This window comes from Cibotium barometz, chromosome 32, assembly GCF_041138505.1.
Source record: "Cibotium barometz isolate CiBa-2024 chromosome 32, ASM4113850v1, whole genome shotgun sequence".
In the NCBI taxonomy this organism is placed as follows: domain Eukaryota; kingdom Viridiplantae; phylum Streptophyta; class Polypodiopsida; order Cyatheales; family Cibotiaceae; genus Cibotium; species Cibotium barometz.
In genome coordinates, this window is record NC_141077.1 from 51,208,670 (window position 1) to 51,231,685 (window position 23,016).

At 44.6% G+C, this 23,016-nt stretch overlaps 1 protein-coding gene across 2 annotated transcripts; it reads right to left on the reverse strand.

Moving 5' to 3' along the window:
• Nucleotides 1-778: 778 nt before the first annotated feature.
• Nucleotides 779-21,652, reverse strand: LOC147620315 (uncharacterized). 2 transcript variants are annotated; one of them, XM_086772511.1, is made up of 3 exons: nucleotides 21,624-21,652; nucleotides 21,395-21,471; nucleotides 779-2,009 (listed from the first exon to the last, which is right to left on the reverse strand). In XM_086772511.1, the coding sequence occupies exon 3, from the start codon at nucleotides 1,970-1,972 to the stop codon at nucleotides 1,001-1,003; it is 972 nt and encodes a 323-aa protein (XP_086628637.1). In that variant the 5' UTR covers nucleotides 1,973-2,009; nucleotides 21,395-21,471; nucleotides 21,624-21,652; the 3' UTR covers nucleotides 779-1,000. The 2 variants fall into 2 exon arrangements, with proteins under 2 accessions (XP_086628637.1, XP_086628636.1); XM_086772510.1 differs by having other exon boundaries at nucleotides 779-2,049; nucleotides 21,624-21,650.
• Between the last annotated feature and the right edge of the window lie 1,364 nt (nucleotides 21,653-23,016).

Below are 23,016 nucleotides of genomic sequence, written 5' to 3' on the forward strand. Positions count from 1 at the left end.
AGTTGTTTTCTTGCTTGCTTCTCTTCCTCTCCATGTTCTTCTCCATCTCCATTTCTCTCTTTCAATGCACATAGGCATTGAGGTAGAGGTTGAGCTTTCTATAGCTCCTTTCCTCTTTGTCCCATACCCTTTTAAGGAATCACTAGTGGAGTGACCCCTCTAGTGGCAAGGTCGAAGCTCCTAGCTTTCTCACATGGAGGGACGGCACTTGCTTGCCATCTACCACCGAACCCTTTGCATAGACCCTTACACTTCCCTTGTGCATGGCATAAGAGCTAATTGCTGGACTGTGTGTGTGTGAGAGAGAGAGAGAGAGAAGTAATATAAAGTATTACCAATATAAAGTGTGTGAATTCCTGAATTCCCTAGTTAAAACAAAGGCTTGTAAGCTTAAAACATTCCCATCCCACTTCAAACGTGTACTTCCCTAACTCAACAGAAATCTAATATAACTTCCAAGAGGCAGACTATACCTCTTCACAATCAGATGAAAGAAGCAAGACACAAGAGATCACTAATTGCTGAACAATGTGTTGTGTGTGTGTGTGTGTGTGTGTGTGTGTGTGTGAAGTCCTGAATTCCCTAGTTAAAACAAAGGCTTGTAACCTTAAAACATGCCCATCCCAAACGTGTACTTCCCAAACTCAACAACAGAAATCTAACTTCCAAGAGGCAGACTATACCTCTTCTGAATTCCCTAGTTAAAACAAAGGCTTGTAACCTTAAAACATGCCCATCCCAAACGTGTACTTCCCAAACTCAACAACAGAAATCTAACTTCCAAGAGGCAGACTATACCTCTTCACAATCAGATGCAAGGAGATGACCTGGATAGGTCAGGAAAAATATCACAAAAATGAATGTCTGCAGCATTTGGATGAATGCAATCTTACAGCTATGAAAGTTTTCAACAGCCTTGAGTTCTCTGTGGCAACCATCTTAGCCAACAATTGCCTGCACAGAATTTCTTAGACCCAAAACCAAGCCCAACAAGAAGCCATCAGACCAGCTTTTCAGAGCCCACATTAACAGCAGGAAGCTCTTTCTCATTTGTGCCATGCTGCCTATGATGATGGTGATGTCTGTGCTTTTTGTGCTTCTGCTTTGCTTCATCCATGTCGCCATTAAGCTCATGCTCACTGGTACTCATAGAATCCTGCTTTCTGCATCTCTCGTTGTGATCCTGGAGGTCAGAACTTCTGTACGTTTCTAAACCCCGATGCTCTTTCGAGTCTTTGTGCTCTCCCTCTCTATGTGAATGTTCTCCACCCGATAATACATTCTCCTCTTCATATGAACCACCACTTCCTCCATAGTCTTCCCTGCGGGATTTCTTGGAATGCTTCCTGTGCCTTCGTCCATGATGCTTCCTTTTCCTACCGCTTTGATCACCACTAACATCTGAGTCAGTCTCCCTCCGTTTAAGCCTCCTGTGAGACTGCTTTCCTTCATTATAATAGTCACTAGCATCAGACTCTGAGCCCCTTCCTTTGTGCCGCCTCCTGTGCCCCCTAGTCTCGTCACCCTGACTGCGGTCACTCAATTCATGACTTGAGCTCTTCTTATGTTTTTTTCTGTGTGTTCCCTTTGACCTGCGTTCATCCTGCGGTGATTCAGAGTCACTAAAATCTGAACTTGAGCCTCTTCTTGTGTGCTTTGGGTGAGTCTTTCGTCTTTCAATTCTGCTGTCTCCTTGAGGATCCTTGTCATCCAAGGAATCAGATGAAGAGCATCTCTTCTTGTGCCTCCTTCGAGCCTTCTTATCTGTGTCACTCTCATCAGACGAGTCAGACCGTATTTTTTTCTTGTGCTTCCTGAGCGCTGGTTTCTCCCCCCTCCTTTTTGCCTTGGCCTCAGTTTTGGCCTTTCCTGCCCCTTCAAGCCTTTCCTCCCATTCTAGACCTGCTTGCTTCTTCTCCAAAGCCTTCCTTTTCTTATCCTCCACAAGTTGCAGGAACTTCTTACTGTCCATTTGCCTTTGAATGCTTTAAGTGGACAAACTTGTTTTCCTGCATTATTATTGAAAGAAGCAGATGCCAAGAAGTGCATCTCACAGCACAAAAAGAGCATGTTAGTGCATTGCCTCTGTTACTCCAGGTACTAACAAGATCGAAAAGCCAAAACAGTCCAGAAAAAAAATGATTTGCCACACTATAATGTTTTGATATAATCACAAGCTAGAGCATTTTGCAATATTAAAACAAAAAAAATTAATAGACTAGCCAACACCATCTGGTACTATACAACAGGCTGACTGTGCGCCTGCAGTACGTCTGTTTCTGTACACAGTATCTGCATGCCTGCACACCACCCCTTCTGCCCCCTTGTCACCGCTGTTGTAAGATGCGCCGCCCTCTTGACACCACAGCTCGCTGACCTGCTGCACAAGGTGCACCTGCTGTGGGCAGCATCACACAAATAGCAGTGCAACATTGTTGCTGGTGGTCCAATGCAGCCGCCTCTGTATAGAGAGGACAGCATTGCTGCCCACAAGAGCAGAGGTGTCCTACCTGCTGCCCAGGCTCATACACAGCACACCCAAGTGCAACACCACACACAGGTGAAACAACCTAGCAACTGCCAAAGGAAAGCACGGGTTTCTGCACTTTATGGTTTCCAGCGCTTCTGGGACAGCCTACCTCCCTAGTCAAAACATGCACATAACTACCTTTGTTAGAAGTCATCTCCTGTCTATACATATACACCAGGGCCTTTCTTGTGGGTGTGCCCGCCCTTATTAGGTGTTTTCTCATTTTTTCCCCACTCTCTGTATTTTTTCCCCCCATTTTTCCCATTTATCTTTAGCTTGGGTGGATGCCCAGGGTTGGCAGGAGGGCCCATGAGCTGGCTGACTGATGGTACTGGTCCACGACTCCACATCTGTGCTGGCCGACTGGCTGTGTTGGCTGGTCGTGGAAGATCAGGGCCTGTCGGCTGCCCTTCTGCAGGGCCGACTGCATCATTGGGGGAAGGGCAGCCCGACTGCATCATTGGGGCCATATAAAATGGCCCCACAGCCCCTTGTCAGTTGTGTATCATTTTTGATCTTCTTCTGTATATAGAGCAGAGTTACACGCCTCTCTCTCTCTCTCTCTCTCTCTCTCTCTCTCTCTCTCTCTCGTGCTGTGATTTTCTGCATTGCGTTTTGCTCTCGTGTTCCCAGTTCTGGTCATCATCTCTACTGCGTATTCTGACATGGTATCAGAGCCTAGGCTCTAGATAGTTCTTGGGATTTGTGTGAGCAAGAGGGGGACTGTTGTGTTGCTGATTGGTGGACTGTTCGGGACTGTTTGGGAAGAGGAGAAGCAAGAGGACGGCGGGCTGATTTGCTGGACAGCCACTTGCAGGTGTTAGTTCTTCTTTGTTCCCACCCACCCACCCTTTTCAGAGTACATCCCTGCAATGGCAGATCTGTTAGAGATGGCTGAGAGGCATGTGAAGATCCCGACACTCCCCACGTTCCCGGTGGACCGTCAGTTGGATGGGAACAACTACGGCATATGGAAGGTTATGATGGAATCTGTTCTGGAGTCTTCGACCTCGTTGATTTCGTCGTCGTTGGGGTTCCACGGCCGGAAGTAGAGGAAGGGGAGTTACCGTCGATCCGAAGGGACGGGGAGGCACAGGCACAGACGTGGGATCGTGTCAACGCCAGGGTCCGTTCTCAATTGCACACCGCAGGTAATCAATCATGTAAAGCATATAACGCTGGCCAGAGGTATATGGCAGCATTTGGCCTCTCTTTACAACAGGGTATCGCCCATGAAGAGGATTGAAGCTCCATAGCTTGTAAGTGTAAAAAATAAAAACCGTATTTTATCGTACGATATCCGAAAATTTCATATCGTACCAAAAATCCCCGTACGGTATCGTATCGTACGGTATCGTATTTTCGTACCGTGACAACCATGGGCCGCCTCTCTTCTATCGATAGAAGGAAAGGTGTTCACGAACCCTCCACCTATCATCTGCACTGGGTACAAGCTTCCTCAAGATATCCTCCCAACCCTGCACAACCTCTGCATTTGTCTCTTGTCCTTTGCCTTGAAATTCTGGATCCACCACAAATGCAGCAACCTCTAATGCAGAGTGATACTCTGTCCACCTGCCTGTCGCAAGACGAGATAGCTCATGTCTCCTACCCCCGATATGCACCCTCTTTGCCTTGCTTTCTCAAATTTCAGCAATACCCAATCATTCTCTTTAACATCTAATTGCCTTCTATGCTTGTCAGCAACCTTTTTATGCTTGTCTTGTGACCTTGCAATGGCTGTCCGCACCTGAGCAAAAGCAATATCCAAGTCTCTTACATACTCATCAGCTGCAAATATCTCATCCTTTGTGCGAAGGATGGGTGGCAAAACCACCTTACCATAAACAATCTCAAACGGGGCCTTTCCCGTAGATGCATGCACTGTGTTGTTGTATGCAAATTCCACGAGCGGTAAGTACTTCTCCCAAGAAGACTTCTGATCCGCCACATAACATTTCAAGAGATCCAACACAGCTGCATTTGCAGCCTCACTTTGCCCATCCGTTTAAGGGTGATAAGCTGATGAGAAGTCCAATTTGGTGCCCATATCAAATAAGGCCCGCCAAAAGAGACTTGTAGTCCTCGGATCTCTATCCCCCACAATGGACTTCGGCATTCCATGATGTTTGAACACTTGTGCAAGATATATTTTAACCATATGCTCAGCTTTGATGGTCTTTTTGACCGGCAAAAAATGAGCTTGCTTGCTAAACCTGTCCACAATTGTCCAAATTGCATCATTACCCTGTTGGGTGCGTGGCAAGTCCATAATGAAATCCATTGTAATACTTTCCCATGGCTGCGTGGGAAAAGGCAATGGCTGAAGCAAACCTGGTGCCTTTTGCCTATCAAATTTGACCTTTTGACAGGTGATACATGCACGTACATGTGCCTCTATGTCCTTCCACATACCTGGCCAAAAGAAATACCGCTCAATCATGTGTGTAGTAGGCATTATGCCTCTATGACCAGCATATGGAGGAGCATGGCACTCATCCAAAATCTTTGGCCTCATGTCAGACGCCACACATAGGCAATTATCTTTCATGAGATAACCTTCTTTGATCACATATGAGGCATGTGCATGACTAGCCATCAAATCAGCCCAAATAGTGGCAAAATCAGCATCCGTATGATACAAATCACGCATGGTAGACAAGTCCCTATGAGAGGCAACCGAGATAGCTGCTACATACGGTTTTCGTTACAATGCATCAGCCACTACATTCTTTTTTGTCGGGGTGTGCAAGATCTGAAAATGAAACATAGAGAGGAAATTGGCCATCCTCATATGCTTCTCTGATAACTTAGTTTGAGTAAGAAAATACCTCAAACTCTGGTGATCTGTCTTCACAGTGAAATCAACCCCAAGAAGGTAATGTTTCCATATAGTAAGTGCATGAATTACAGCCAAGAGCTCTTTCTCATAAATGCCAAGAGATAGCTCTGCATCATGCAATCTACGACTCTCATAAGCCACGGCATGTCCCTCTTGATTAAGGACAGCCCCTATGCAATTTCCAGATGCATCACATTCCACACAAAAAGGCTTTTGCAAATCCGGAACGATTAACACTGGACCATGAGTAGTTGCATCTTTCAATTTAAGGAATGCATCTCTCTCTACATTAGTCCATTTGAACACGGCCTTCTTCTTTGTCAAATCATGCAAAGGAGAAGCAATCCATGCAAAGTGCCGAATGAACCTACGGTAGTAAGAGCATAATCCAAGAAAACTACGGATCTCATGCACCGAACTCAATTCGGGCCAATTCCGAATTGCATCAATCTTTGCAGGATCCATCCGCACTCCATCTTTGGACACAATATGCCCAAGATAATGTATCTCTGACAAGAAGAACTCACTCTTCTTTGCATTTATGAAGAGTTTATGCTTATGGAGCTCTTCAAAAACAATAGCCAAATGAGTTTTATGCTCTTCTTCGGTCTTCGAGAAGACTAGGATGTCATCAAAGAAGACACTCGTAAATTTCCTGTACCCACAAAATATGTGATCCATCATTCTATTGAATGTAGCCGGGGCATTTGTAAGACCAAAAGGCATAACAAGATACTCATAAAGCCCAAATGCTGTCCTGAAAGCAGTTTTGTGTACATCCTCAGACACTACACGCACTTGATGATATCCACTCTTGAGATCAATTCGGCTAAAGCATGCCGATCCATCCAACTTGTCAAGGATGTCATCTATGCGTGAGATCGGAAACCGATTCTTGATGGTAAGCTTATTCAAAGCTCTATAATCCACACACATACGAAAGGATCCATCCTTCTTTTGAACCAAGAGGACGGGTGAACAATATGGGAAAGAGCTTGGCTGAACCAAACCCTTCTCAAGAAGCTCATTTACTTGCTTCATGATCTCCTCTTTTTGGGATGCACTTACACGATAGGCTGGCCTATTAGGTGGTGAGCTACCTGGCACAAGATCAATGCGATGATCTTCCGGTCGTACAGGTGGTAACTCATTTGGTAACTCATCAGCAAAACAATCATTGTGCTCTTGCAAAAATTTCAGCCTATCATTACAAAGAGTGTTTACATGTACATTATTTTCCTCAACATGATCTCGTACAAAAATCAAGTACGCAAAAATACTCTTTTTCATTACTTTCTTAATTTGTACATGAGATACAAGGGGAATAGTATCACCCTCTTCACCAGCATCAATTACATGTTCTCGACCTTTATGCATGAAGGTGATCCTGTTAGTCTTGTAAGCCTTGCACGGATCAATACGTGTATGCCAAGGCTTTCCAAGCAATACATCACAGCCATTCAAAGGCGCCACAAGAAAATCCTCATGATCCACATAGCCTTGAATGTGTATGCGCAACTTGCCAAAAATAGGCATGACCTGCACTTCTCTACCAACAAAGGCAGCCCCTGCTTCAATTTGAGGACCCATGTCCTCCACTTCAATACCCAAAGCAGCTGCCATCTGAGTGGATATGAAATTTTCAGATGCACAATCATCAAACATGAACAAAGCGGGCTGATCCTTGAGTTGTCCCCAAGCTTTGCATACAACCCTATCTTTGCTATCATGTGAAGTGTTGCCCTGCACATCCGGAACCATATGCACATTAGCATTTTCAGCTTTGTTCTTCTTATTTGGGCATGCTCTTGCCATGTGCTCAGTGCTACCACAAGTAAAGCATTTGCCTTCACGCATATATTGCTCCTCCTTCTCAGCACTAAGACCAAAGTTTGCCGGCTTATAAGGGCGCTTTTTAGCAAACTTATTTTCAGCTTTTGGACCTGATTTGGCTTGGTTTTGGTCCCTTTTAGGTGGCTGTCCATCATTTTGCAGGTTTTGGACAGCCCTCTCTTTGCCTTAAAATGAGGGTTTAGCCTTATTGGATCGACTCAATTTGAGTTCCAATTGCTCGGTGGTGGTGGCGGCTGCGATTAATTGGTGTAAGGTATGACCAGGATACATTTGTAATCCCGCTTTGTACACGGGTTGCAATCCCGATTGAAACCTTCTCTTCCTTTCCGCCTCGGTGACATGCATAAATGGAGACACCTCCAAGAGCACTTTCCAAAACTTTTGTAAATATGCATTTACCGATTCCCCTTCATTTTGCTTTACCCAATCCCACTTCATTGTTATCTCATTCAATGCATTGGGAGGCAAGAATTGAGCATAGAACCTCTCCTTGAACTCTTCCCATAATCTAACGGGATTCGGTGAGAGCTTCTCTGTGAGCCACCAATGGGCAGCAGTGCCTTTCATGAACATGCTTACATGCCGGATCATGGATTTCTGAGTGAAATCCTCATCACTGAAAGCAATATCAAACTGGGCAATAAAAGCAAGTGCCTTTGATGCATCATATTCCCCATGATATGTGTCAAACTTCACAGATTTGTCTCCGGCTTTGAAGTCACGAGACTTTGATGCATGTGTGTGCATCTCAACATGTTTTCCCCCATGTTTGTCCATTGGGACAGCCCTTGTGACTCATTTTTGGACCAAAAGGTGATACATAACGCATAGATACATGTGCCCTGTAAGCATGAGGCATGGTTGGCCCCTCAACATGCATTGATACATTTTCAGCCATAACTTCTCCCTCACGAGCACACTCGAAGGCATGAGTGGCATGAGAGATAAGTGGAATACCTGCACCAACAGAAAATTGCAGCCCATGTTGCATGTGTTGTGCATGTACATTTTCAGCCGGCAATGGCATTTGACATACATTTTGACCACTACCATAAACATTGTATCCTTCACGGGCTACATGAGGTATTCCTACATGGCGTGAAGTCACTGATTGTTCCTCTCCCATCGCATGGAGATTCATCCTCTTAGACATAAGTTCTTGTTCGGGCACTTGTCGGGACTCCAAGACATATGGGATGGTTGCCTTTTCTGCATAGGCATTCTCGGTACGAGCCAAGTATGCACGTGCTGCATTCCTCGGTTGCATGTGCAACTCTTGAGCAATCATTGCCATTGCATGATCCATATAAGATTCAGCTTTCTTGGCCTTCAAACGATCATGTACCAATGGATCCTCACGGCGATAGAGATTCAATTCTTCTTGTTGTGCATGGGGAAGAGCCTGCATACGAGTAAGTTCAGCCCTCAAGACTATGGACTCTTCTTCTTGCATCTTCTCTTTTCCACGGGACGACTGTCCCACATATTCATGTTCCCTATTGTGCACCACATGAGTTTGCTCATCCTGTAAAGCATTGGAGGCATGCATTTCATTGTCCCTGCCTCTTGTATTTGCATCTCCAACATTCATTGTATGGCTGTCCATAATGTTCTAAGTGTAGAGATAGCTAGTGTTCACGGTGATCGTCTCTCACAATAGAAGTGAAAGAGAACCATATGCTCTGATACCAATGTAACTTGGTTGAACACAATGCACTTAAATATACTAAGATTTGAAGGACACTTGCTCATATACAAGAAGTAAATTGCTGAATTGACAAGAGACACACAATGAGCCGAAACGGCCGACCCCTCCCTTGAGTAAATTGTATTACTATTGGAGAAATTCAATACATAGCTTCACGGGCATCCATTGCCAAATCCTCCATGCCAATGCATATGAAATTCAGCATTTAGAAAACAATGGTATGTCGATGTAGATCACCAAGGAGCTGCCTTGATGCCCGGCCCGACTTCAGTGCCCATATTCTCTACCATTGGCTCTATGTTCTACCAAGCAAGGTAGCAACATCTTCAAGAGCACATAGGACAAAAGAAATACTACACAGGGCGGCTAAACAAGGAGTCCTGCCCTTCTACTGAATAAGTAATGACAACACATTGTCCAATTAGCTTACCAATCTTCATAGAAGTTGTTGCAAGCGAAAGCCTTCGCGTTGGAAGCTTTAGAAGTGTTGATATCTTCGATTTGCCGCAATCCTTCGCGACAAAAGTCTTCAAGAGGATGAAGGGAACCTTGGGAAAGCTTCCCCTATAGTTCAACTTGAGAAACGAAGGCTGAAATTAGGGATTTCAACAAAAAGACCAGAAATTACAGCAAAAATGAGAGCTGTTTTGCTGAGTTTTAGTCATTGGGAGTGAGTAGGAGAGTGATTAGCACTTGGAAACACTCTTGGAAGCTTGGAAAACACCCTAGCAAGTTGGGTATGGCTATGGAGAGCTTGGAAGTGGAGAGAAATGGTGGAAAAACAGAGTTTTCAGCCTCCAAAAATCCTCATGAAGAGAAAACACGAATTTTCTCTTAATAAGTAAGTGAATTGGGGTCCAATCATGTGAGAGGACATGGGGAGATGCCCATTTATGAGTAAAAAGGGAGGATCAGGTCCTGGACATTGAGTCTTGTCCGCCTCGGGACTTCAGTGAGTGTGAACTTGGACGCGGTCATAATTTATAAGTGACTTTTGGACGCCCAAACTTTAATGAAATGGGAACGCACTCACTTATAAATATTGGCCAAGTCCTAAGGGCTATTTGAGCCTAGATTAGGTAATACTTACCACCTGTTCACATGCCACACAACCATGTCAGCAGACAGTTTCACACGCACGGTTCACGAGTGGGCGTCCCCTTACCCGGAACTACACATTGGTCAAGCAAGCATGAAAACACCATGCAATTTCAATTGCAAGCAAGCACATAAAGATGCTATGCAATGCAGCATTGGCATGAGCAATTTCCGTTCATGAAACCATATAAGACCAGGCATTTCCAGGCAAGTATATGCAATACCAGACCCAGTGGAAAGTCAATCCTCCAAGCGTTTCCGGGCATGTACACAAAGGCACAAGTCCCAGCGGAAAGCCAAGTCCTCCAGATATTCCGGGCATGATAACGTCAAGTCCCAACGGAATATCATATCCAACTATACAGCATGACACGTGTCAATCACATGCATAGGCACATTCCATAAGCCATGGACACCAATCCAATATGTACATAGTGTGAAAGTAAGAGTGAACCATTCGGGTGGCCAAATGGCGACACCAACTAGTTGTAGATTTCTGTCTGGCCGTCCGTTTGTGGGTAAAATGCACTGGAAAAATTCAATTTAGTACCAAAGTTATCAAACAATGCCCTCCAAAAATGATTGGTAAACTTGGCATCTCGGTCTGCCACTATGGTCCTAGGGATCTCGCCAATCGAGTACCAATGCCGAATGAACAAATGGGTAACATCTTCGACGCTTACATTGGCCCGGCATGGAATAAGCATAACAAATTTGCTAAATCTATGAATTATCTATCAACTTGGAATCTCGGTCTGCCACTATGGTCCTAGGGATCCCGCCAATCGAGTACCAATGCCGAATGAACAAATGGGTAACATCTTCGACGCTTACATTGGCCCGGCATGGAATAAGCATAACAAATTTGCTAAATCTATGAATTATCTATCAACTTGGCATCTCGGTCTGCCACTATGGCCCTAGGGATCCCGCCAATCGAGTACCAATGCCAAATGAACAAATGGGTAACATCTTCGACGCTTACATTGGCCCGGCATGGAATAAGCATAACAAATTTGCTAAATCTATCAACTATAGTCAAGCACTGAGTATTATGCTTACCCAGACTGGGAGATAGATTCCTGACAAAATCTATCGAAATATCTTGGAAAGGTCTCTTAGGAATTGACAAAGGTTGTAACAACCCTATCTTCTTTCCACGAGGAGCTTTCACCTTTTGACAAATATCACAGTGTTGTACATATGAAAACACATCTCACCTCATCTTTGGCCAATAGTATTGTTGTTCTAACTTCTCCAAAGTCGAATTCATGTCCCTATGACCACCAGTAATGGCGTTCTGGGCGTCCTGGAGAAGAACTACCTTGAACGACTTCATGACACATAATCGGCCTTTGTAGAAAAGCCAACCATCACGTATCAAAAAGTAGCATGGTCCTGTGGCATCCAATGCCTGTTTCCATTGTGTACCGAATTCCTTGGAATCCGCGTACGTGTGCTTCATGTCGTCGAGTCCCGTACCAACAAGGTCGAGTCTAGCGGTCTGAATCAAAGTTACCCGTCCCTTCCGGCTCAAAAGCATCGGCCACTAGATAAGCCTTTCTTGGAGGGTACTCAATCATACCACCAAATTGCTAGAATATCTGGCTCCAGCGATGCTGTCCATCACTCCACTCTACACTTGGCATTGTCTGAATCCAGCGTAATGCCTGATGGTCAGTGCGAACCTCAAAGTCACGACCATAAAGAAAATGTTTCCAATGTTTCAAGGCCTGTATAATTGCGAGGAGATCCCATTCGTAGACTGAGTAATTCTTTTCTGCAGGAGTAGCTTACGAGACATGTAAGCTACTGGATGACCATTCTGTTGTAATACACCTCCAATTGTGTTATTACTCGCATCGATGATCACCTGGAACAGCTCGTCCCACGAGGTAGGTGCTGAACAAGGTGCTTCTGATAAAGCTACCTTGAGGTTCTTGAATGCCAAGAAAATGTTTCCAATGTTTCAAGGCCTGTATAATTGCGAGGAGTTCCCGATCGTAGATGAGTAATTCTTTTCTGCGGGCAGTAACTTACGAGATATGTAAGCTACTGGATGACCATGTCAAAATATGCAGCGAAAATGATAACCAAATCTGAGACCACAAGAACAAGTAGAGTGCAGAAAATAGACAGCACAAGTGAAGCAGAGAGATAGGCGTATAACTCTTCTCTATACACAAGATCCCGAGGAAAAACTGAATGAGTACAATGTGGGGTAATGGGGCCTATTTATATGGCCCCATCATGCAGTCGGCCAGCACTAGTGGCCCTCACGACGACTGGGCACATCTAGTCGGCCAGCAGAGAAAAATACCACGACCCCTCCTGATGAAGTCGGCCAGCTCCTGGTACACGAGTGCAGTCGGCCAACATCAGAGGCTCCTGCCAACCTGTGGCAGCCACCCACATCATGGAAAAAATGAAAAAAAAATGGGAAAAAAATACGGGGAGTGAGGACAAATGATAAAACACCTATACAGGGCGAGCACACCCACAACAGAGGCCCTGGTGTCTGATAAAGACAGGAGATGACTTCTAACACCCCCTCTCAGCTCCTGGCTGTGAAACCAACCACAAGGAACTGGGGTGTCGCTTGAGCAAATCGTGAGATAGCGACTTCCTGAAGAGGTCCACCGTACTGTCCTCTGTTGAACAGAACTCTAGCAAGATGTCATCAGCCAACGATCTGTTCACGAACAAAGTGCCTCTGGATGACCATGGGTTCCTCCAATGGAAGCCCAATCCTGCAATGCAGCCTCTGCAACCTCACCACCTCACAAGTAGCATCACAAGCAGCCCGGTACTCTGCCTCTGTCTCGTCGACAAGGCAAAAGACGACTGCCTCTTACTGCTCCATAAGACTGCTCTTGGGCCTGAAGTAGATCTCCTCGTGTTTGGATTTCCTCCCCAAACTGAGTCACTCCCACCGTGGAGTCGGATTCCATCAATCAATCCCCCTCCTGTGTACAAGAGTCCATGATCCTTCGCATGCCGCAGAAACCACATGATACGCAATCCTGCCTCCCAACGAGTCATCTGCAACCATGAGCTCAACAGCCTAATCAGGAAGCTCACGTCCAATCAAGTGTCTATCAACAAGATCAATGAACCATTTGTTAAAATTTTTTGCATGCATCTCAAGTGAGGTCGGCCAAGTCCATTTGTGGATATATAAGCACCCTAGCTACATTGTAAAAATTCATCTAATTCATTGCTGTTGTGTTGGTTCGAATACTCTCTCTCTCTCTCTCTACCTCTCTCTAGCGTTTGTGTACCCTCTCTCTCCCTTTTCTCTGCGTGCGTTTTCTCAGCGTTTTCTTCCGCATTGTCAACTTTGACATGGTATCAGAGCCAAGGCACGTCAACGCCTAGGGGACCGGAGCGCGAGGAGAAGGCAGATCTCGGCTGCATTTCTCAGCCGGCAGGAGAGCGATTGATTTGCTGCGTTTTCATCACGAGAAGCACCCTTGGACCAACGTTTTTGCTATAAGAGGGGGGCTGATAGGATCTAGCAGCGTTTTCATTGCGGAGAACCCCTTCAAATCTGTGTTTTTCAGCCGGAGGAGTGCTGCTGATTTTCAGCGTGAAGTTGGACGAGATTTGGGCTGCGTTTTTTTTGGAGAGGTGGATTGGATTGACGAAGGAGATGGGTATCCCGTGTTCAAGCAAGGACGACAAACTGAATGGCGACAATTATGCGCATTGGAACTTGATCATGAGGCTATGGTTTAGCAGAAAAGGCTTATGGGACATTGTTGATGGCTCGGAGGAACGTCCCCGAAGGGATAGCAATCGGTTCACACGTCTTCAGGAGGAGGAGTTTCTCAAATCTCTTGTGGATTGGGATGCTCACAATGCGAAGGCGATGTCGGCGATTGCAGAATCTCTCACCAAGGGAATTTCCCCTGCCATACAGACTTTGAAGACTGCCAAGGAAATCTGGTCAAAGCTTGCAGGAATGTTTGATCGAGACTCTACAATGCGAGCAGTAACCCTTCTCCGCCAGTTGTTTTCCATCAAGTTTGAAGCCCGGACCTCTATGCAGTCATTTCTAATGAAGGCAAAGGTTATCCATGATCAGTTATCGGCTATGAATAGTGCGTTAACTAGTACCCAGTTAGTTGCCTTGGTTCTTACGAAGTTGCCTGACGAGTACGAGATGGTCTCGAGGGCATTACGCTTACAAGTCACGAAGGAAAAGCTGGAATTTGATGATCTCAGGCTCTTTTCTCATTGAGGAGGAAGCAGTGCTCATTTCCCAAGGCAAGATTCGAGTTCCGAAGGATGTAGAATCGGCACATGCTCCATCGGAATCCAATAAGAAGTCTAGGAGCCGTTGTTATAAGTGCGGAAAGCGAGGGCATTTGGCTCGGGATTGCAAATCCAAAGCTAAAGCTCAAGGCTCGACGAATGACAAAGGCAAAGGCAAAGCTAACGAGGATGACAGTGACACTGATACTACCAGGGATGATACGGCTTCTGCCAGTGTGGCGAGGACTACACTGGTACATGCTCCAACATTCTAGCTTGGTGGATGGATGCTATCACGTGCTTCAGCCAAAGAGAGGCATGTGAGTGGCAGAGAGGGGCAGTCTGTGCTCCCGTTTTGACGACTTGGACCCGTGTGTCGGAGTTCAATTTCTGGGTGTTTGGATCCGTGTGTCGAAATTCAAAGCACTAGGCATCTAGCAAGGAACCAACATGGCGTATAAAACACTATGGATGTGCTGCAGTCATTCATTGCTGTTTTCGGGATTATGGATAGGGTGTGTACCAAAGTTCATTATCTTGTGGAGTTTTTTGGACATGATGTGTTCACAGTTCATGAATGGGGATTCTTGGACGTAGTGTGGTCTACACTTCAATGTTCTTTGAGGCAATTGGTGCTCAGGATGGCATTTTTGGTGGTGACAAGCTGGTGGTTGCAAATCCGAGGTGTACCTAGTGGTTGGCCACTGCTAGGGTGTCCATGGTAGCTTCTTCATCGACTTGGTATTCCTACTTATGACCACTATGAGCTGAAGAGAGGGTGTTAAAATTTTTTGCATGCATCTCAAGTGAGGTCGGCCAAGTCCATTTGTGGATATATAAGCATCCTAGCTCCATTGTAAAAATTCATCTAATTCATTGCTGTTGTGTTGGTTCGAATACTCTCTCTCTCTCTCTCTACCTCTCTCTAGCGTTTGTGTACCCTCTCTCCCTTTTCTCTGCGTGCGTTTTCTCTCATCCTCTCTCCCTTAGCATTTTCTCACTAACGCAATACTGCTTCCGCATTGTCAACTTTGACACCATTCTGCTTCCGAGTCAAAGAAGCATCACACTGCTCACAAGGATCAACACTTGTTACGGTGAAAAACCAAGTCCTGGAAACCTACTGAAGACCATGCAAGGCCTTCTGAAACCTGTCAACCACCCCCTTTGAATCCGGAACCACAAAGCCTGGGGTATGCACCTCCTTCTGCAAGTAATCAACTGCCACCTGCCTGGCTTTCCGAAAGGTCCCCGTGGAAAGAACATCCTCATCTACAGGAGGTTCTTTGTCTCGAATACTACGAGACATCAGAGCATAAGTGACCTGTTCAGTTTCCTCTGACTGATGAACACAAGAACTACCAACATCAGTACTGGAGAGTTCCTGCCAACTGCTGCCATCTACTGGCAAGCTATCCACCATCTGGTCTCTGAAAGCCTGTACCTGCAACGTATCCACACTTAAGTGGCCATTACCACACTGCCACTCATCACAAACCTGAGGACCTGGGGGAGAGAGTGCTGAAAGCTTGTAAACTCCATTCTCCACTCCGCCTTCCCACACCACCTGGCCTGTTGCTTTGTCCCGGAGAGCAACAAAATGCTCATCAAACTCCACCCGTACGCCAGTCTTGCAAACTTGATGCACTGACAACAGATGAAAACCAAGTGACGGAACATACAACACCTGGGAGGAATGCTTCCCCCCTCTGCCATCGGGAACTATCTCCAACCTGCCCTCACTGTGAACTGAGATAGTGGATGTATCCCCAGTAAGAATGTGACCAGAATACATTCAGAGATCTTGTAAATCTGAACGGGAAGGAGTCATGTGCCTGGAAGCACCATTGTCTAGAATCCACTCCCGAGTATCCGTTGCGGAGAATCCTCCAATCTCCTCCCTGCCTGAAGAAAATGAAACATCAGTGTCCATCACCTCCACGTGCACAAAAGCCGAAGTTTTCATGATTGCTGCTAAGGAACCTTCACCCTTCTCGGTCTTCCGCTTGGGACACTGCTTCTCCGAGGAAGCCTTCCCTTTGCTTGTGTTACGGCCTTTCGACCGTTGGCCAGTTAAGGCCTCCGAACCTCCACCCTGAGGAGGGTTCGTGAATCGTTCCATGGGCACAAGCTCCTCCCACGTGATGGTGCTGAGCTTGCCACTGGTAATCAAAGACGAGTAAAAAACTGAGTACTGAGAGGGCAAGTGCGACAGCAACGTTATGGCCATGTCCTCTGACGATATCTCCTTCCCAACCTGAAGAACTTTCTACTGAAGAGCCTGCAGCTTGTTAATATGCTCCCGCATCGTCAACGACTTTGCAGGGCTCATAACCCGCATCTGTACTTGCAAGGAAATCCTCGTCATGCCCGATATCCTATTGTAAAGAGAGGCCAAATGCTGCCATATACCTCTGGCCAGCGTCATATGCTTTACATGATTGATTACCTGCGGTGTGCAGTTGAGAAAGATAAACGGACGGACCCTGGCGTTGACACGATCCCACATTTGTGTCTGAGCCTCCCGGTCCTTTCGAATCGACAGTAACTCCCCTTCCTCTACTTTTGGCCCTTGGAACCCCAACAATGACGAAATCAGCGAGGTCGTAAGACTCTAGAACAGATTCCATCATAACCTTCCATATGCCGTAGTTGTTCCCGTCCAACTGACGGTCCACTGGGAACGTGGGGAGTGTCGGGATCTTCACATGCTTCTCAGCCATCTCTAACAAATCTGCCATCGCGGGGATGTAACTGAAAAAGGGTGGGTGGGTGGGAAAAAAAAACTCTAAACCTACAAGTGGCTGTCCAGCACTTTAGCCCGCCTTCCTCTTGCAACTTCTCTTCCCGAACAGTCCCAACAGTCCACCAATCAGCAATGTAACTATCCCCCTCTTGCTCAGAAAACTCCCAAGATCTATCAAGAGCCTAGGGCTCTAATACCATGTCAAACATGCAACGGAAATGATAACCAAATCTGAGACCACAAGGGCAAGTAGAGTGCAGAAAATAGACAGCACAAGAGAAGGAGAGAGATAGGCGTATAACTCTTCTCTATACACAAGATCCCGAGGAAAAACTGAATGAGTACAATGTGGGACAATGGGGCCTATTTATATAGCCCCATCATGGGGCCGGCCAGCACGATTGGGCACATCCAGTCGGCCAGCAGAGAAAAATACCACGACCCCTCCTAATGAAGTCGGCCAACTCCTGGTACACATGAGTGCAGTTGGTCAGCATTAGAGGCTCCTGCCAACCTGTGGCAACCACCCAAATCATGGAAAAAATGAAAAAAATGGAAAAAAAATACGGGGAGTGAGGAAAAATTATAAAACACCTATACAGGGCAGGCACACCCACAACAAAGGCCCTCGTGTCTGATAAAGACAGGAGATGACTTCTAACAGACCATTCTCTTGTAATACACCTCCAATTGTAATGTTACTCGCATCAGTGATCACCTGGAACGGCTCGTCCCATGTGGCAAGTGCTAAACAAGGCGCTTCTGATAAAGCTACCTTGAGATTCTTGAATGCCTCTAACGTTTTAGTCTGAAAAGTTGCTTCTTCGGATTCATCACCGAGGGCATCAGTGGTCCTTAAGGGAGGAAGTATGTTATGTCCCAAGGCTAATGAGGATTAACACCTTTAGGTTAGGTTAACGATAGCCTAGGGGTTAGGCATCTTAAGTGGGGGTTAGTAGCTTTTATGATGAAGGTATATGCTTATATGTAGTGCTACATGTAAACATGCACTAACTCGAGGGGCACTTTCGTCCTACGGGGTTTTTTTCCTGGACATTTGGTGTAAAAGGACATCTAGACTACGTTTTATTATTATCACTTATACGTGTCACTTATTATTAGTCTTTGAAGTTTGCACATACGTTTTATTATTATCACTTATACGTGTCACTTATTATTAGTCTTTGAAGTTTGAACATACGTGCAAGCTCTACTCCTCTTCTCTCTCTCAATCAATTTGATTCCTCTGTGTGTGAGAGAACTTCCATTGTACACAAAACCTAATAGTAGGTTCTTGAGGGCCAACATTTGATATTAGAACAAAGGAATTTGTGGTCATGCCTTTTGGCTTGACGAACGTCCCAGCCACATTCAACCGCATGATGATGCGGGTGTTCCGAGAATTGATTGGAAAGTGTGTGTTCATATTTCTAGACGACATACTGGTATTTTCAGCTACGGTTGAGCAGCATGACATTGATATGGAGAAAGTCCTGAAGTTGCTGGAAAGCAACGAGCTCTACGTCAATGAGAAGAAGTTGGAATTTTATTTGTTCGAGGTTCATTACCTTGGATATATAATTAGTGCATAAGGCATTCGACTTGATCCAGCCAAGATGGCCGAGATTGTCAATTGGGAAGTACCACAGACTGCTTATGACATTAGATCCTTTGTGGGTATATGCCAGGCATACTCCACCCACATAGACAAGTTTTCTAACCTCTCCGCGGATCTCACCGATTTGCTAAAGGGTGTCTAGACTAAAAGGCAACGGATTCGAATGACTCATGTAGCCTCGACCTTACACCATCCTTTCCATTTGATCAAGCATTCAAAATAGATGGTGTGCCGAGATAGTCTAGTACATTGATCCAAAACCAACCCAAGTTTCATAGGAATATACCTAGTCATGTCCTCGAGGTTAGGGATCTCCTCCACTAGCATAATCTCATCACCTTCACCCACACATTCTTTCAAACGATTGATGTGAAACATTGATTCTAGGAGGTAGTACTAACTAGTAAGCCACATGACTAATCTTCTTCATAATCTAGTAGGACCACAACATTGAGAAGATAACTTGTAATGCTTGCCAGTCCTAATCGTCCTAGCGTCCTCAGGGGCTTTAAGATATACCCACATTCTCTCTTGCACAACTCTTGGAGTCCATCAATGGTTAGCCTAAAACTGAGCGCAACCTTGAGCACTCATTACACTCTCCCTTGCAACTTTTCAACACATCATGCATATCTTGCAAGAAATCCACTATAGGTTGCAATTCGATTCCCCCTATAGCCCTACATCAATGGGTGACTTCAACTGATAACCGTACATAAGCATGAATGGGATAGATATACAATGATTTCAAGAACTATCTGCACACATCTAGCGATGGAGTCTTCCTCGTTCACCTCGTCTTCTACCCTAAGTGTCCTATACCACCCGGCCCTAAAAGCATAGTAACCAGAAACGGCGTTTCCGCCCTCTGGAAACGGTTCGGCCGTTTTCGAAAACGGCAGACCGGCGGAAACGCCGTTTCCGTACATTTTTTTTGGCAGGTTAAACGGGGGGGACCGCGTGTGATTTTTTCATTCTGTTAAGTGTTATGATTCTAATGTCCACTTGAGTCTTTGATGTGTCTTGTTTGAGGTCTCTATGCATGTTTTTTGCATCTCTTGACATAAGTTTATTTAATAGGATGTCTCTATGCATGTTTTTTACATGCATAGAGACATGTTTTTTGCATCTCTTGACATAAGTTTATTTAATAGGATGTCTCTATGCATGTTTTTTGCATCTCTTGACATAAGTTTATTTAATAGGATGTCTCTATGCATGTTTTTTACATGTCTAAAATAAATTCAAAAGAAACTCCGTTTCTTGCCGTTTCCGACCTCGCGGAAACTCGGAAACACCGTTTCCAACCCGGTCCGAACCGACCGTTTCTGCCGGTCCAGGTTACTATGCCTGAAAGACAAAGCAACCCATAGATTAGAACCCGGAAGATCCACGCGATGGATTTTATCCTCTCCTTCTAAAATGTTTTCAACTTAATTCCACCAGGTCTAGGTCTGAGGAGCTCTTTCTCAAACTCACTCATAAAGTCACTTACACAGGCCACCTATATGCCAGGAGCCAAATATAGCACATGCCTCATAAAAGCTATAGACCCCACTTAAGATGCCTAACCCCTACGCTATGGTTAACCTAACTTTAAGGTCTTGACCCTGGTTAGCCTTGGGATGTAACAACAAGGGGTTCCCATGGTATGCCTTGAGGCACTTAAATTTGTAATACGGTGGATCATGTGGCACACGAGAGTCCACTTTGCATGACTTGAGGTACTTCTTTTAAGTGTTGGAGCGTGAGAGTCTCCATGGTTGTAACTTGAGGGAAGGAGCATGAGTGTCTCCTTGGATAAAATTTATTTGTTGAGTGATGGTCAAGCACACGCTCCGTCTTATGGATGCTTCAATCAAGAGAAGGGTGTTAAAAAGTGATCTTGCAAACTTAAAGTTGATGTAATTGCACTGAAACCTTAGGTGATGGTTCAAAAGTCGAGAGCATATGTAAAGCCTTCTCTAAAGCTACAAATATGTAACCTTTTGATGAAGAAATTATGCAAGCAATTTGGGTTTAGTTTGTCTTATTTCACAAATGTGAATTTCTTCAAATGGATTTCAATTTTACTCAAGGTCTCCAATAAATTTATTCTCATACCTCCTCTCACTATGAAATTTATCTAGCAATCTTGCATTCCTTTCACGGGGACTTCAGTCAAAAAATGTGTTAGATGCCTCTCAGCATAAGGCCACCTATTTTTTGCTCTAAGGTTTGAAAAATGCGTGGAAGTGAGGACAAACCTTCTCGGAACTACAGCATGTAGTTCTGAGTCCTCTAGAGTCTAACAAAATATTCTAAAAACTATGACGATTAAGGATGACTACTATCTACAGCTTTACAATAAATACCAGTGTTTCATATGGGTAATGTCAAGCACAGGCTACTCTGACAAAAAATATAAGGATCTTCACACACTCACGAAGGAGTGAAAAGATGTTGGGTGTCCATATTTCCATTTCACCTGCACATGGTGTGAAGGTGTATATATACTGAACCAACGGCAGAACTCGTGCGTGAGGTCATGTCCAGAGTCAATGGTAAAAGCAATCCAACTATCAATCAGCCGCCAGTGGAGTCACAACTATTTTCCAGGCAGTAGAGATGAAATTGAAGACAGAATTAGGAGATCACGGAAGACAATGTAAAACGATGGCCGAAAATGACACAAACAACGACAAATCTTAAACGAGGAAAGGGAACTGCGAGAGGCAAACGGCGTGAGTGAGCATTCTCACCTTCTGCCGGAAGAAGACGAGCTGCTCAGACGGTCAGGATGGAGCGATGGCGCTTCTAACGACTACAGAGAACAAAACTGCACAAATAAAACCAGGATTAGGATGATGGTTAGTCGAGCTAGGGCTTGACAGAGTTACAGGTGAAGACGTCGGGCTGCATAGAGTTATATGTTAGACGGTGATGAAAATTTAGGGTTTGCGTTACCAGGGAAAGGGAGATAAGACTCACCCGCTGCTGGTGTGGACTCTGAAGTTGAAGAGAGAAGAATAAGTGACGAATATGTATATATATATATGTAAGAGGCAGGAGCGTAGCTGAGTCAAAGGGCATACAAACTTTAACTTGATGAGCACGTTAATGCCATAATCGCCAAATCAACGTGCCATATGGTGATGCAGTATGATAGATACTCCACTTGTATGCACATGTTCATACATATGTATGTGTGTATGTAAGTGTGCTTGTGTGTGTGCATCTAGTTAGTGACTTATGCGTTGCCACAATAAAAAAAACAAAGCGTTCACTCCTTGGCTTACATGTGACTGCACCTAGTGCATGCGCCTCCTTTCCTCCTTGCTTGATAGATACATTTGAAACGTACAAATGAATGTTCCTACACGAGTGTGTGTGTATCTCTCTCTATGTTACATACAATGAATATTCTTACGTGTGTGTGTGTACTCCTCTCTCTCTCTCTCTCTCTCTCTCTCTCTCTCTCTCTCTCTCTCTCTCTCTCTCCATGAAAAATAAGCATGAACACATGTATATATTAATAATATTATCGAATAAGTAACAATATCCAAAAATAAATAAGCAAAGAACATCCTCACTATATAGCAATAAAAAAGATCAATATCAAAAAAACAAAATAGTAAAAGCACCGAGAATCAATCAATCGATCTAGTGATCAATAGAAAAGCCAAGCTTCCGCTTCCTAGAGCCATCAACAATTGGCAATGTATGTCGTCGCGCCGCCCAACATGGTATGACGGGGTGACACAACTCTATTACATTGACCATGAAGTGTGGATGTCTTCTTCTTTCGTGGACCTATACACAAAAGAGATAATTATTGATAAAATATTAATTAATAAATTAATAAAAAATCTGTTATAGATAATCTTACCAGACACAAAAAAACGAAGACTGAAATAAAGCTATGCCAGGTACCATAAAGAACTTGTATCGAAAGGAGAAGCTCCTATACGTGGTAAATAAAACCCAAGCCTCTGGTGTAGAGTAACCCTCAAAAGAGGTGGCACATCTCTCCATGTCATGGACCATGTTAGAAACGCACTCTTTTGTAAATAAATATACCCCTAGCTCCTCATAAGGAACACTATCTCTCTCGATCCCCTCATCCACAGCTCTGACCATGAAAAATTCCACCATAGATAGAATCCTAAAACAAAGATGAAATTAAGAATTTACATAAAAATACATGGAAATGTTGTATGTTAACACCTTTAATAATTTCTTGCAATTTACGTATCCAGCCTTGTAACCATCTAGCATAATCCGAGTAACATTTTCATAAGGAAGGGGTGCACACCAAAGAGGTGGCCCTACAAATATAATAAGTTATGGAATGTCATGACTTCAAGTCAATAATTTAAAAAAA

What these genes read in the sequence shown, in the direction of transcription:
- LOC147620315 (XM_086772511.1), bottom strand. Translation starts at nt 1,972, where the DNA reads ATGGACAGTAAGAAGTTCCTGCAACTTGTGGAGGATAAGAAAAGGAAG.